General features: G+C 40.4%; 1 protein-coding gene across 1 annotated transcript in view; it reads left to right on the top strand.

Annotated features, from left to right (window-relative positions):
• Positions 1 to 16,255, top strand: part of GPC3 (glypican 3) — a 449,637-nt gene that overhangs the window by 380,759 nt on the left and 52,623 nt on the right. Inside the window, exon 7 of the mRNA XM_043897216.1 lies at positions 7,402 to 7,561. Within this exon, the coding sequence (XP_043753151.1) occupies positions 7,402 to 7,561 (160 nt within the window). The remainder of the gene's footprint in view (positions 1 to 7,401; positions 7,562 to 16,255) is intronic.

Here is a 16,255-nt window from a genome sequence, read left to right as displayed (position 1 = left end):
GCTTCTCCTCAAACGTGTGGAGTCGCAATTGTTTCCAATTAGTTGTGGCTGTGGTTTGGTGCATTAGTTCAAAGAAACTGTGCACGCAAACAGAGGTCACGTGCCCTAGGTCTCATGGATGTGCACAACGTATAAATAATAATGGCATTCCTCCAAAGCTGGGATTCATTGGAGCCACTACATTTGTTTCCCATTAGCTTATGCTACTCAAATGCAAACAGTAAAGCATGTATTTACATTGCTGTGGACATGGAAAGCCGAGCCCCCAAAGCATTCCTTGCAGGTTGTATAACACTGAGCGCCCAAATAGTTCAAAATCAGTTTTGTAAGCCCAGCTCAATAGCTTTAAAAAAGGTAACCTGGATTCCAGATATTTTGAAAAATGCCTAGAGAGAGGTATGTGAGTGGCCAAAAGAGACAAAACTAGCTAAATCCTCAATATATGTTCTAAGCTCCATATTTGTAGTATCTACTCTGTTATTTATCCTTTATTTTTAAAATGCTAAAGTGCTTGAAGTCAAGAAAACTCTTAGCCATGTAGCAGCAGTGATGGAATTCTTCATTCTATTCTAACCAGCTTTCTGAAGCTTTTCAAAACAAACGTGTTTGTGATAAGATGGTTTGGTTCTTTAAGACGCAGGAGATGCAAGGCTGGGAAAAAAGCAGGAGGCATCTGATGTCATTATCTTCCCTCCACCCCTGTCCCCGCAAACCAGCTCTCCCAGCCAATAACAGAAGGCTTTCTCATTATGGTATAGTTCACGGATAGTGTCTGAGAAAATGAGATTGAACTGAAAATTATCTTAGGTAAAAGAGTCAAGATGGCAGAAAATGTGAATGAAGGCCTCATTAGTTGTTGTCTTTACCTAAGAGAGCATAGGGGGTTTTTTGTTTTTTTGTTTTTGTTTTTGAAGACCTGTGGACTTGGAAGCAGAAGACTATTTTTAATGAGGTGCTTGGTCATTAAAGCACCAAGCATCACTTGGTGCTTGGTCTAGTCTTATCTCCTCTCTGAGCCTCCCTTGACATGGGAAATGGGGATGGCAGTCTTCCTTGTTTATACAAATTGATAGTGTGGATTTGAGGATTACATGAAAGAACATGTGTTAAGTCCTAGCAAAGTGTGTGGCTGATAAAGTTCATATCTTTACAATCAAGATAATTCCAAGAGGCACATTACTTATACCATATAGGCAGATCAAGAATTGCAGCTCTCTGTGGCCTAATTTCAGCATATTTGATCCCCCTAAGAACAACAAGTATGTCGTTTGATCTTTGTTCTCCTGTCAACCAAGCATGAAAAGAGCTTTGGTCAAATCACACTGTCCCATGCTGCAGTGCTCTTTTGTTATCTTGGTTATGGTTTTAAGAACATGAAATTGCTGTACTCTAGAAAGCCTTTTTTGCTCTTATGCTGTGGTTCTAATTTTCTTAAGTAATTATTCGAGGCTTGTTTCCTTTTATCACACAACCCTGAGTACCTGTTCCAAGGAAACTTAAATATTTCCCTTTGTAATCCTGAAGTCACTCACTTTACACAAGAGTATTTTCATTAACTACAAAGACAAAAGGTCATGATGTCCATACCTAAGTATAAAGGAAATCATCAGATTTTTAATAAAATGGTTTGAAGAACATGCATTAAGGATTCAGACACCTGTGGAGCTGAGGTGACTCTTGTACAAAGATGGTTTCACTGGGTTTCTGGGAGGTGAAGTAACACCAGAGTGAAAGTGAAGTCAGTCAGTCGTGTCTGACTCTTTGTGACCCCATGGACTGTAGCCTACCAGGCTCCTCCATCCATGGGATTTTCCAGGCAAGAATACTGGAGTGGGGTGCCATTTCCTTCTCCAGAGTAGCCCTTCTTAAACTGTGGTCTGTGGTTCACTCACAGGAAGGTGGGGACAGGGCAGGGTGGGGCTGTGCTCCACCCCAGACCTACTCAATTAAAAGCTCTGTGGGTGGGGCCTGGAAGCTGGAGTTTTTAACAAACATCCTAGGTGATTCAGATGGAAATTGAAGACTCACTCTCATGGTGTATAAAAAGGTACATACCATTTGACCCAGTAATCCTACTTATGGGAAACTAATAAAATAATCCAAAATATGGAAAGAACTATTGAATACTCCTGATGGTCCATCTTTATTTATAGGAGCAAAAGAACTAGAAGCAATGTAATATTTTCAAAATTAGGAAAATGGTTAGGTAGATTTTGGTAGATCCCTGGAGGGCACTGTGTAGGTGTTTTAAACACATTTGAAGAATTACACTGATCACATTTATTCATTACAACAATTCTAGGAGACAGGCATTTTCCTCATTTTACAGATGAGGACTTTGAGGTTTAGGGAGATTAAGCAGCAAAGTTAGTAAATGGAAAAAAAGAATAAGGGGAAAAGCCAGGATTCTAACCCGAGTCAGTCTAATTCTAAAATGCAAGTTCAACTATGTAAAAACACAGCCATTAGAAACAAACCCTACCCTCGTAAACCAAACACTGGTTCTTAAAGTTTGGAAATTGGAATTTCCCCCTTATATCCCTTTCTTTCATCTTTCTATTTTAATACTTACATAATGAAAATATGACATCATAAAATAAAAAGTGATTGTATATTTAAGCAACTGTGAAAGTTTCATGTGAGTCAACAGAGTAGCAAGGAGGGTAGAGAATGGAAAAAGCTGCGCAGTGGGAAGGTCTCATGTACTTCTCGCTAAGGCCGGCCGAATGACGCAAGGCAGAAATGTCAGGTTTAGTGAATGTTTCAGTGGGGTCGTGGAGCAAAATCATCAGACCAGTGTTTTAATAAGATAGTTAACATGAATAATCATTATTCTGAGCCCTGACTTTTCAAAAGCTAATAGGATATTGTCCTTTGAAAATGGCAAACAGTTAATCAAAAGCATTAGGCACCTAAAGTTAACTGTACAAGGTCCTCATAACTTTCCTTTCATAAAGTGAGCATTCAGTCTGGAAGACATTGTAAAGAGTGAGAGAGGGAACAAAAAGGTCAATATTGTGAATTGTAATTAGCTGATTTGATTTCTGTGCCAAATTCCAGGCTGTACTAAATCCACAGTCCTTGCTGGCAACTCCTCGTCTCTGACACATTACCCTTCTTTCAACACTCTGGTGCTTCAGAGTCCTTTAAGACTTTTGCATTAACAATAGCTTTCTAGGTTTGGATTGGTTTTGTTAATGTGTGAGGGTTAGGCTCATCAGCAACGTCTATGTAATATGGTTGGAAAGTGTGCTGTAATCCTTCTTCAATGCTGAAGTTGTCACCCAAGTGGGAGTAATTTAAGAACTAAAGAAGTAATTTCACTGGCAAAGTTTTAAAGTTTTTTTTTTAATTGCACTTAAAAAAAAAACCTGAAATACCAGAGAATACTGGAGGCATTGTACAGGAGGTTGGAAAACAGCCTCTCAAAGATTAGCTACAGATCTTAGCCAGGGTCGTCCAAAAGCCTTTAGCTATTCATTTACAAGTTTTTCTATAATTCATCTGTGCTTTGGCTTTCCCTTTTTTTCATGAGGTTGTGGAAGTAGCTCTTAGAGAATTAAATATGCCATGCCACTTCCTTTTGCTTCAGTTCAATAGCACTGAAGTGCTATTGAGTGCCTATCATGTGCCAGGGCAGCTCAGTGGTAAAGAGCCCGCCTGCCAATGCAGGAGATGTGGGTTTGATCCCTGGGTCTGGAGAATCCCCTGGAGGAGGAAATGGCAACCCATTCCAGTATTCTTGCCTGAAGAATCCCATGGACAGAGAAGCCTGGAAATGGAAAGCTACAGTCCATGGAGTCACAAAAGAGTTGGCTACAACTTAGTGACTAAACAACAACTATGTACCAGACACTGCCTTAAATGGTATGGGGTTCAAAGATATATAAGGCATTCACTGTCTGGTGGTGGAGTGAAGCCACATGTACAATAAATAATACCAGGCTGCATTCATAAAGTGCTATTTGGGAGGTACAGATACAGGCAGCAGTGCTGGAAGAGGGAAAGGGAGAATTATAATGACCATCTGTGGTGGCCAAGAAGGCTTTATTAAGGAAGTGACATTTGAACTTGGCTTGAAAGGATGGAGTGCTTTCAATAGACGGAAATGAAAACAACTCACATTAGGTGCTCAATTAATGTTTGCTGAAGGGATTAATAAAAGGCACAGATGTGAGATGTGCTTGAGAAATAGCAAGTCCACAAAGCTGTATCTAACCACAGATTCCCCTTATGTGAACAATTCTAATTCAGGTAATCCATGACATACATGAAAGATGTATTTGTCAAAATTGACCCTAAAACGTGTATGTCAAAAGCAGTTTTCCCGTACATTTCATAATGGTAATGGAAGAAATTAGGGTGGTTTGGTCAAACTGAAATGACATTATCGTCTAGGTTAGTAGTACTCAAATAGTTAATGAACCCTGGTAGTCCATGAAACCCAAGGATCCACACAGTCAAAATGACTTGCACAACAATACTAAATATTATTTGCCTTTTTCACTGTGCTGATATTTGCACTGATGGTACAGAAGCAGCAGTGAATACAACTGTCAGTACCACAGCATGAATCAAGGCAGTGACACCAAATTATACTCGTAATCATTACACTTGCAAGAAAATAAAAGGCACTCCACTTGAGAATATCATTGCTAAAGCAGTAAAAATGATTAAAATATTAAACCTTAACAATTGAGTGTACTTTAAAAAAATTTTTCTGTGTTATGACATTTGACTTAGATATAAGGTACTTATGCTACAAACTGTGTTGATATGTGTCTCAAGGAAAAGCATCTGTGAGATTATTTAAGCCATGAGCTAAATTAGCCTTTTTTAATGACTGACGAACTATGGTTATGCAGGCTTGAATATTAGACATTTTGTTTGAAAGGAACAAAGAGAGCCTGACAGTTAAAGGAAATACTGACAGTGCTTGTTGCCAAGGATAAAATTCCAACTTTAAAGAGTAAATTAAAATTTTGGAAAACTTGTATCTATCACCATGACCTTGAGAGCTTCCCAATGCTTCAAAGACTTTTTAAATGAGATTGGAGGTGATGTTAATGAATGTGATTTTTAAAATATCATATAATGAAAGGTGTCAACATTTGGGAGACCTGCAGAGCTCAGTGAACCAATATTTTCCAGATGATCTGTGCATGAGGAGACAAAATGGGTAAAAGGCCCATTCAAAATGCAAAACATACCAATGGATTTTAATGTAACATAACATGAAAAGTTTACTTATATGGTTTCATATTCAACATTGCAAGTAACCTTTCTCACTTGTTGAGTTTTTATGTAGTTTCAATGAAAAATATCCAGAATTATCTAAAAAGGCTACTCTTAATAAAATACTTCTGTCTTTTCCCATTACATACCTGTGAGAGGCTGGATTTTCTGCAAATGTTTCAGCCAAAACAACATATAACAACAGATTGAAGGGAGAAGTAATATGATAATCCAGGTATCATATGAAGCTAGATATTAAAGATATTTGCAAAAATGTAAAACTATGCCAGCCTTCCTTCTAATGGTTTTATGTCAGGGGAAAATATATTTCTTTTTCATTAAAAATGCTATTTATGTTAACATGTTATGGGTTTTTTATTTGTTAGGTTTAAATTAGTTTTTAAATATTTCTTTTAATTTCTCAGTTGTAATTTCTGAGATGGTAATGTTGATAGATACAACTGTATAATCAAAAGTTCCCTGATATTCCCAATAAGAGTACAAAGGGGTCCTGAAATCTAAATGTTAGAGAACTGCTGGTCTAGCTTATCCCAGCCTTTGTGTCTATATTATACGTTTAGATGCATAGGATGGGGGAAAGGGCAGAGAAGGAAATGTGTTTAGAGTTTGATGGTGGAGACGGTGCTGGAGTAGAAGATGATAGAGAGGTTGGCTTCACTGATACCATTAGAGGCTGTTGGCCAGGAAAGAACCAGCTTTGTTGTGGATTTTTGTTTCTTTGCTTAGAAAGAGAAACAAACCTGCAGAGTCACATTTCTCTATGGTATATAGCTTGTTCCAAGTAGATCATGGTGTAACAGCTAAATCACAGGTGGAGAGCAGAAAAGTATATTTTGCAGGGACAGTGAACACAGACAGTGAAAGCCACGGAAACCAAAATGTGCCTGTGCGTTTCTTTTCTTAGATACCTGTTCTGCAATTCCAAAAGTCTCACTTTCTGCATATCCACATCTTTTGTTGTCCATTATTTAAAATAGGAGGTGGGCTGATATGTAGGACTAAACATGGATGGTGGGGCAGAAGCTACAGTAGGAATAGAGGGTATTAGAATACAGCCTTGGAGAGAGATGGTGAGGAAAAATAAAATTGCCCTCAGTAGACCACACTCATGCTGTGAGCTGGGCTTCTGAGTCTGTGGTGAGACTTTTGGGAGGTGGAAGTCACCCTAAAATTAAAAGGGCATTGACTATGTGACTGAAAGGCCAGATACTGCAGAGCAAAACAGGCATGCCTATTATTAGGTATATGATCTACAATAAAACAGAATGAATTTCAAAGCATCTTATTGAAACTGTAGAAGATGGAGATATTTTTTAAGTTTTTCAAGTGGTCAGGGCATAGTATGAAACAATCAATTATAAGTATTCATCCAAATGTATATAAAATATCACTGCCATTTTCTTCATGTGGTGGGATGCATTTGCTGCTTTAATTAAGTGAATGTAAATATAGATATAGTGGGCTTTCATAGGCATCTTTTCTGAACTTGGTGTTCTCTCAGCCTATAAATATGCTTTGCCTATCCCGGCTTAAGTTCCTCATCAGTGACTTCTCCCACAGAGGCTTAAGACATAGGAAAGTTCTGATACAATATTCATTCTGGCTACTAGTGGTGGAAGTAGAGTGGAAGAGTGGAGAATCATGTCAAATGCTATGGAAAGGTCCAGAAGTATGCAGCTCTAAAGAGTACAAGCAATGTATGTCTATATGAGTTTGAAAATGATTTTTAAAACTTTCTGAGGGAGATGGGAGGGGGGATCGGGATGGGGAATAAGTGTAAATCTATGGCTGATTCATATCAATGTATGACAAAACCCACTGGAAAAAAAAAAAAAAACTTTCTGTGTAGCTCTTTTTCACATTTTAAAATGTCAGGCCTGGTGCACTGGGAAGACCCAGAGGGATCAGGTAGAGAGGGAGGCGGGAGTGGGGATCGGGATGGGGAATACATGTAAATCCATGGCTGATTCATGTCAGTGTATGACAAAACCCACTACAATATTGTAAAGTAATTAGCCTCCAACTAATAAAAATAAATGGAAAAAAAAAAAGTCCACTTTAAAATGCTTCCCGTTAACAACACACTGTCTTAGACCTACCTGAGAAATATAAAAAGTTGCTGCAATCCTGGTTGTTTTCTTTCAGCTCCTGAGGACCATGTCTGTACCCAAAGGCAGAGTTCTGGATAAAAACCTTGATGAGGAAGGGCTTGAAAGTGGAGACTGTGGCGATGATGAAGATGAGTGCATCGGAGGCTCTGGCGATGGAATGATGAAAGTGAAGAACCAGCTCCGCTTTCTTGCAGGTAAGTGATTAGTGCTGGTTCAAATCTGAGCTAAAATGGTGATGCTTGGGAATGAAATATCAATTGAATCTGCTCTTTATAACTTCACTAAAATCTTTGTAACACACAATGCCATCAAGGAAAGGCGACACTTTAGAAAAATGAAATTTTCAGGTAGCTTTTTAAAAAAAATCTCTGGACCTAACTTTCTGTTTTTCATTGTCTAAAATGAACTGACTTAAATCAGTTGGCTTTGTTTCCTACTGGAAATTTCCTTGGTTCTTCTCAGTTATAAAAAGAGATGCAAAAAGAAATGCAATCTTGAGAGCCTAGTGAAAAACCAACGATGGGGTAACTTTTGAAGAAAAGACATTAGGTGACCTTCTCCTCTTAGAATGTCATATTTGGTTTTTCCCACTAGTAGTTTAACACTGGTAGGCTATGCTACATAACTGTACAGCTACATGAAAACAAGTAGAAGAAAAATAGCTGATGCTGCCAAGACGGCAAAACAACCATAACAAAAAGTATTTTTTCTCAAGCCACATTTGTTTCGATTAGCCCGATGTACAAAATGCTTTCATATGGATAGGCATTCTTGTTTCCATTTATACAGAGAGATAAAGTACTGTATAAATACAAGAAAATTGGGGCTCAGAGAAGAAATGAGATTCATCTAAATGAAAGAGCTAGAAATCCAACTTGGGTCTTAAGACTTCTGGTGTCCGTTCCTCCTTCTGCAATGCACAGCCTTCTCCTTGAAATCCTATTGCCCGTGACCTCTGAGACCCTACAAGCTCCTCTTTCTGTTTCAGCCTCTTTCCTTCCTTGTTTCTTTCTAATGCTGTCGTGAAACTGAGTCTCTTCTTAAGCTTCTATGTTTTCTCACTTCTCCAGAGAAAATATGTATCTTATTTACTTTGGCTATTTCATTTTTTTTAATGATTTCTGTAAGTTCTTTTTTTTTTAATTCTGGCAAAAAAATCTAACATGAAATCTACCCTCTTAACAAAGTTTTTCAAATATTTTTTTTTACTGTACCAAGTCTATAATTGCAGCACACAAGAATTTTGATCTTCATTGTGGCGTGTAGGATCTTTAGTTGCAGCATGTGAACCCTTGGTTGTGGGATATAGGATCTAGTTCCCTGACCAGGGTTGGAACCTGGGCCCCCTGCCTTGGGAGCACAGAGTCTTAGCCACTGTACCTCCAGGGAAGTCCCTCATAACAAACATTTAAGGGTGCAGTATTGTTATTAATAATAATATGCAGATGTACAGCAGATCTCTAGACGTCTTCATTTGTATGACTGAAAATCTGTCCCCATTAAACACTAACTTCCCTTTCCCCCTCCCTCAGTCCCTGGCACCACCATTTGACTTTCGGCATCTAGTTTGGCTACTTAGCTCCCTCATAGAAGTGGAGTCACGTAGCCTTCTATGACTGGCTTATTTCACTCAGCATGATGTCCTCAAGTTTCATCCACATTGTAGTGTATGACTACAGGATTTCCCTCTTTTTAAGGCTAAATAATGTTCCACTGTATGCCTGTCCTATGATTACTTTATTCCTTTAGCCATTAGTGGACATTTAGCTTGTTTCTACCTCTTGGCTGTTGTGGTTAATGCTGCAGTGAACATTCTTTAAGTATTATACCACTGTGGGGATAACTCATAAAATCATTACCTCCAGTCTTCACTGGTCTCCTGAGCTACCTTGCCAGATCTCCAGCTGCTTACTAGCTTCCTTCTTCCTGACTTTCTCACCATTACCCCTAACTCTATGTATCATAAATCAAACTTAACAATAGACCATCTCAAACTGGTTCCTCCCTTAATATCATTATTTTTCTAATGCCACCACCATTATCCCAGTCACTGAGGCTTAAAACTGAAGTCATTTTTGACTCGTCTCCCTTGCCTTTCATATACGGTTGGGCACCAAATCTCTGTAGATGATTTATCATTTTTTTCCGTTTCTCTCACTGTTTCCTTTATCCTCCTTTCCTCACATCCCCTACCTGTGCATATGCTAAGATCACATCGTAAGTGGTCTCCAGGCTTCTAGGCTAAGCCAGGAGTATTGAGAGCCTTAGGCTAACAGATTAGAGAACAAAGAATCAGAGACCCAGGCAGAAGATTCCACCAAATTCACCTTGTATAGCTGCCAGGTTAATCTTTCTAAAGCATCTCCTACCTCTTCCTAGCTCAGCTACCTTCATCCTGTCCCCGTTGCCTGGAAGGTTATGCTCAGACTCCTTAGCAGAGTTCTGAGGGCTTTCTGGTCTAGCCTAAAGTATCCTTCCAGTGTCATTTCCCACCACTAGCCCCACAGCAACCCTACACTTCGGAAAGAACAAACCATACTCATCCCCCAGGAGCATGAATTGACATACTGTTCTTATTTCTGTCTTCAAATGTTCCCCACCTTTATTTCTATGTACATACCCTTTTATTTTCTATTGAATTACACCCATCTCTGAAAGTGAATTTCAAGTATTATGCAGTGAAAATATTTTTAGGGGTCGAGTAAACTTGTATTTGAATTCTGGCTCTATTCCTTATGAGCTAGCAGGACCTGGGTCAGTTCTTAGCCTCCTAGCTAAATCTGCATTCTCTCATCCATCAAAAGGGGATCCATTTGATCCATCCATCATTAAGCAACTAGTTCAGGATCAAATCAAGGGAAGAAGTTTGTGAAGCATCTGTCCCAGTATCTGCAACATACTAGGTGCTCCGTAATTGTTCATTTCCTTCAATGAAATCTTTCACAACCGTCTCATTGTATACTTATCTCTGCCCTCTGAATTACTAAAACAAATTCTGCCAATACTTTCAAGAAATAGTCTGCACTGGCTCCCAAGTTCCATTCCTAAGGCATAACATGGTCACTCAGAGCCTGGCATCCTACAGAAAGAATGTTGAGTAAACATAATAAGTAAAACTCATAGAAGGGTTTGTTTATTGGACACTTACCATGCTGCAAGTGCTGTGCCAGAAATTCACACACGTTGCCTCATGTCATTTTCACAACACCACTATTATTCCCACTTTACAGATGAGAAAACTGATGCCGGAAGAGGTAGAGTAATTTGCTTAAGGTCATGCAGTGGCTAAGGTCAAAGTCAGGATTCAGAGCCAGGTAGTCAGCTTTCAGAGGCCATTTATTGGACAAATCTGCTTTGCATTTTGCTCCCCCTGAAAAGCTTTTGGTCAGCTAAAGGTTGCTTAGATGACTCAGCAAACTAGTAACTGGTCCCCATGCTGATCCTTAGTACACACCACTGTTCGTGTTTCTGCAAAAGTCCCTGTTTATCCCTCCTCTTGCTCTCCTGCCTATAAGCCACTTCCCTATCCATTTCAAAGTGCAATTCCATGATTCCATGGTGACTTAACTTTTTTAAAGAGTGTTTGGTGTGGGACCTTGTCAAGGACCTTTTAAAAATATAAATAGATTACATCTACTGGTTTCCCTTTGTCCAAATGCACATTTATCCTCTCAAAGAATTCTAGTCAATTAGTTAGGCATGATTAACCCTAAGTGCTTTGTCAACTGTAAAATGCTACACAAATGGTGGTTAATTTAATTTACAGGAAAAATGATGCTTTACTCCCAATAGGGTACACTTGCCTAACATGTTCAGTGATCCTACCTGCCTGGAGTTCCTTGGGTCCCCTTTGAAATGCTTCTCATGAAGAGGAGATTCATTGGCAGTCTGCCAGGCTCGTGGCACAATAGCTATTTGGAACAACAAGCTATACACTTTGGTCAGCTATTACACAATTTTACCCAAAATCTGGGTAGATGCCATCTGATCCTGGTGATTCATCAACATCCACTTAGTCAACTAGACTTGGAACACTGTGTGCGTTTACCTCTATCTCATTTAGAGCTTCCAAATTCCTTCCTCCAAAAGACAACTTGAAAATAAAAAAACAAGGCTCAGAGTATGTTCAGACTCTCTTCTGTCTCCCTTTTGTCCCCAAACAGTTCTTTTGCACTCCAGCCAGCAAGCAGTCCTACTGGCTGCTTTCCCTGGCTCACTTATTCCCATCTTTTGATGCACTGGAGGAAGTGCAGGACACTGAGCTTCTATTCTTGGCTTTGCTTCTAACTCCCATGTGTCCTGGGGCAAGCCCCTTCCTCTTTTGAGAAGTCAGTTTCTCCATTTGTAAAATGAAGAGAATGCCCAGACATCTCTCGCTGGCCATGCTAGTGCCAACAGTCTGTGATGATATTCGTATATTTGGCTTTAGTCCCTGGCAACATGCTTACTGGAGTCTTTCAGGGACACCTTCTTCTGACCATGCAGATTCCTTGTGTTCTATTCTTCTCCTGAGCTATTTACACATTAAAGCAGATCTTGTTTTCTCTACACTAGCTCCTTTGGCTTTTCCAGTCAGACAAGCCAGGCTTCTTACCAAGGGCTGCCCACACCTGGCCCCTCGGCACACTTGTAGGCCAGGATGCTCATAAGAAGTTCTGAGCAGTATCCAGGCCTTCTGTGCTATATTCACTTTTAAAAGTCTTCATCCTAAAGTTTCCCAAGTGTTCTCTTTTTTTTCTATAATTCTTCTTTCTGAATTTGGAGTCTGACCCTTCTTTCCGCTAGTTGAATTTAATTGCTGCTGAGATGACCACTAAACGGTGTCTTCTTACCCACAGTTGCAGCTGACTTATTTCTTTCACTTCTCAAAACAAGCCTAATATGTTTTCCTTTTGGAGGGTTACCTCCTTTCTCAGCCTGTTTCATAGTGTTGTGGCTGTTAAATAAAATAATCCATGCAAAGCACTTGGCACAGGGTCTGGACCTAGTAAACACTCCAAAAATGTTACCTACTGTTCAAGCACCTGGTATGTTGCTGTCGCTACTGACCTATGGGAACTCCAAGAGCCTGCAAATGTAGATCAGAATTAATCGCCTTATTTTTTTGGTTTATTTAAGACCCATAAAAGGTAACTAAAACCAGGTAACTGACATTCTGCAATCTCCCCTTACCCCATGCTGCTCCAAGTGGGGTCCATGAAGTCGTAGCATCTGTATCAGCTGGGAGCTTGTTAGAAATGCAGGATCTTAGGCCCCACCTCAAGACCTACTGAATCAGAAGGTCATGTTAACACAATCCCTAGGTGATTTGTTTACAGTTGTTCGGTCAGTCAGTTCAGTTGCTCAGTCATGTCCGACTCTTTGCAACCCCATGAATCACAGCACGCCAGGCCTCCCTGTCCATCACCAACTCCCGGAGTTTACTCAAACCCATGTCCATCGGGTCAGTGTTACCACCTTCTAATTGAACTCTTGTGGCATTTAGGCTTAATACTTGAAGCATCCAAGAAGCCACTCACATGTCCCTGCATTGGGCTAAGTATTCTAAGAAGTATAAGAGAGGCCCAAGGCCCATCATCTCTGTGATAGGTTAGGATACTTCGGTTCTAGTCCTAGCATATTTACTACAGTGGGACCTTGAGCAAGTTATGTAGCTGCTCTGAGCCTTAGTTTCTCCAGCTATAAAATGGGGATAATCATACTTGCCTACCTCAATGGGTGGTTGTGAAAATCAAATGTGATAATAAGTATGAAAGTGCTTTGTAACCTATGAAGCTCTACAAATATTTATAACAACCAGAAGACTGTTGTTATTATTCCAAAGTCTCTGGAAGTTCTTTGGCTTTCTCAGCAACCCTAGTTCAGCATGTATTTTCTGAAAAGATTGAATTTAGCGAATGAGTTATAAAGCACTCGCATTGAACACCCATGTTCAGACTCCCTTCCAAAGATAGATCATCCATGATGAACTTGGTGCAATAAGATGACTGTTTTGTTGCCAGGTTGCCATCAGCATTGTTCCTAGTTTTTGGCCTTGTCAAAGCTCTTATTGTAAGCTATTTGGGTAGCTGGCGACTCCCAGAGCTTTGGCTGGGGCTGATCCCTGAGAAGCTTTGCAAGCTCTGGCCATGTGTCCCTGGCCAAGACATGATGACTAAGCATCTTAAGCATCTGCTCCCTGTCCGCCAAGTCTCACCCACAGAGAAAACACACACACATGCCCATGCGCACACATGTACACACACACACACACACACACACACATGTAGGTATGCACATGTGCATACCTGCTGTTGGAAACACAATTGAAAGTTATGCTCACAGAAAAACTCCCAGCAAGAAGTACCTGTCTCAGAGACATCTGTGTTGCCACTCCCTCACCCCTGTCCTCCCTGGACCTCTTCTTGCTCCAGCTTGTGCTATTCTGTGGGTACAGCCAAAGCATGCTGGCGAGCCTAACATCTTTATAACAGCGAGTCAGAAAACAAAGATACTCTTGTCTCAAGCTGGGCCAAAGAATGGATACTGCGAAAGTTGATTTCTTTGGATGAGGAAAGCAGAAACAGATCATAGAATATAGGAACATTCCTTGTGGCTCCATGGGAGGCAGAGGGGCTTCAGCTGGTTGGTGGCAGCGTGGAGAACAGTTCGTGGAACATACCTCGGGCCTAGGACTTGAACCAGTACTAGAACCAAAGGGCAGTTTCCTGCCATACTCAACCAGTGTTTCTTGTGGAAATATTTGCCCTCAAGAAACATTCAGTCTCTTCCTGTCAGTGTGAGGACTGGAAAGAGAAAACTTGACACTTGTTCCCTGACTGGAAGTGAAGGTAAAATCCAAGTCTCAGCAGGTCCCTTTTGCCATTCATCTCTGTCTTCCCCAGCTGTTGGGAGGGACAGAAGCTGTCTGCTTCCCCACCCCTTCCAGTCACCCCTTCCCAGCAGTTCTGGAGAGAAGCTGTGAGCCCCATGAGTCTCCGTACCCCATAGTCCCTCCCTGTAGTTACTTTACAATCTGGAAGCAAAAGAACAATGACTCTCCTCTTTCTAAAAACAGAGATTGGAAAATATTTTTAAGCCAATGATTTTCATTCTTTTTCTTTAAGTGGATCCAATGTAGCCTTATACTCTGTTTCCTAACACGCTTGTGCACATAGAATAAGGGAAGGATGCTTCATTGGCTTAACTGTTCTTCTGAACTGTCAAATCAAACCCTCACAGATGTGGGCTGGTAGTCACGTGTTTTAATAAATTCATTGACTGGGTGGTTTGCTGAAAAGGGTAAAATTAATGGAGGAACTCTAAAATGGGCCTTTGATCGTGGGTAACATCTGCAAATTTTTCACACTTTAGAACAAATCATATTGCCTGCTGAAGAATGAGTACAGGGTTTGTAGGAGAATGAAATGTCCTCGGATTTTTTAATGGAAAAGTGTTCGAGTCCTGTTCAGAGCTCAAAATATATGTGGATTTATACTGCCCTGCTGGTAACAAGCCCAGGAATAGATTATGGCAGTGTTCCCACAATGTAGTCTATAGTTTGAATGACCTGATCTCACTTCCTTTGCACTCCTTGGAAACCCTGCAGTCAGATCTTTGGCACTTATGTTGAAGGTTGCTAACCACTAAGTAATCCACTTCTGAAATTCCCAGCTAAGATCCTGTAGTGACTCCCTTCAACCTTCTTCCTTGGGATATCAGTCCCTCAACCATGAGATCTCAGTATAAGTGGACCCCCTGTCATTTACCCTGGGAGGTAGGTCCCATCTGATGGGTGAACGGGACATTCTCCTACCCTTTAGGCTGCTGAAGCTTGAGATATCACGGGAAGGAGGGCATTTCATGTATGGAGTCAGACAAACTGAGTCTCAGTTCTGCTGTTACCTCCCAGTGTTGGACTTGGACAAAATCACTCAACTTCTCTGAGCCTCATATTCCTCATATGCAAAAATAATAAAATATTTCCTGATCTGCCCACTTCATAAGGTATTGAATGAAACACATGTGATAATGAATATAAAAATACTTTATAAACTGTAAAGCAATTACCCATTTAGGGTAACATTATTAATATTATTTGGTACCATGGGGTCATAAGTGAATTTTATTCATCAAAAGCCTACAGCTAAAATTATAAATTAAATTCCCAATGTTCTGGCCAACAAATTTCACTATAATGTGCTCCCTCTTTTTTCATCCCCAGGGTAGCATTTTCAGTTGCTCATTAACTTGTTTTTAGCCCAGTAAGAAGGTATTTAAACAATGACAAATATGTCTGCTGAATTGTGCAAATAACCAGTCACAAAAGTAGTAGTCACCTACATCTTGAAAGAATCTCAGCTAGTTATGTTTTGTTTTCTTTGGTGTTAGTGGGGCAGTGAGGGCAGGGGAGGACAATGAGTTGGGTAGGGTCATGAAAGGGCCCCTGATTCTTTCCATTCTATCTTGCTCTTAGCTACAAGCAATCTGCTTTCATGCCTTGATCTCCTCTTTTAGAGATCAAATGCCATAGGGAAGCTGAAGGAACCAAAGCTCACTATAATAGCACTTTTCTCCCAGACACAGACCAGGTGGTTCAGGCTAACACATGGACAAGACAGCCATTCCCACCTCACCCCAGAGCTTTGTGCAGTTCCCATGGCTCACGCAGAGGGATTTGGATGCAAACTTTCTAGCCAAGAAAGTTGACATTACTGGCCAACTGAGTAAGTGTACCCAGAAAGGGGCCATCCCCACGCCTTAGTGTTGACTAGGGAATTACTTCAGGTAAGCTGGTGGAAGATGAGAATAAGGAAAGGTAAAAACTAAAGTTACCATCTTGTTATTTTAAAGGACACATGTTGGGGTTCACGTTTGTGGGTCTACTGCCCTCTGAACCATTAGGCCCT

Source organism: Cervus elaphus, chromosome X, assembly GCF_910594005.1.
Source record: "Cervus elaphus chromosome X, mCerEla1.1, whole genome shotgun sequence".
NCBI lineage: Eukaryota > Metazoa > Chordata > Mammalia > Artiodactyla > Cervidae > Cervus > Cervus elaphus.
Note: the sequence above shows the minus strand (reverse complement) of the source record. Positions and strands in the feature narration are given on the sequence as shown.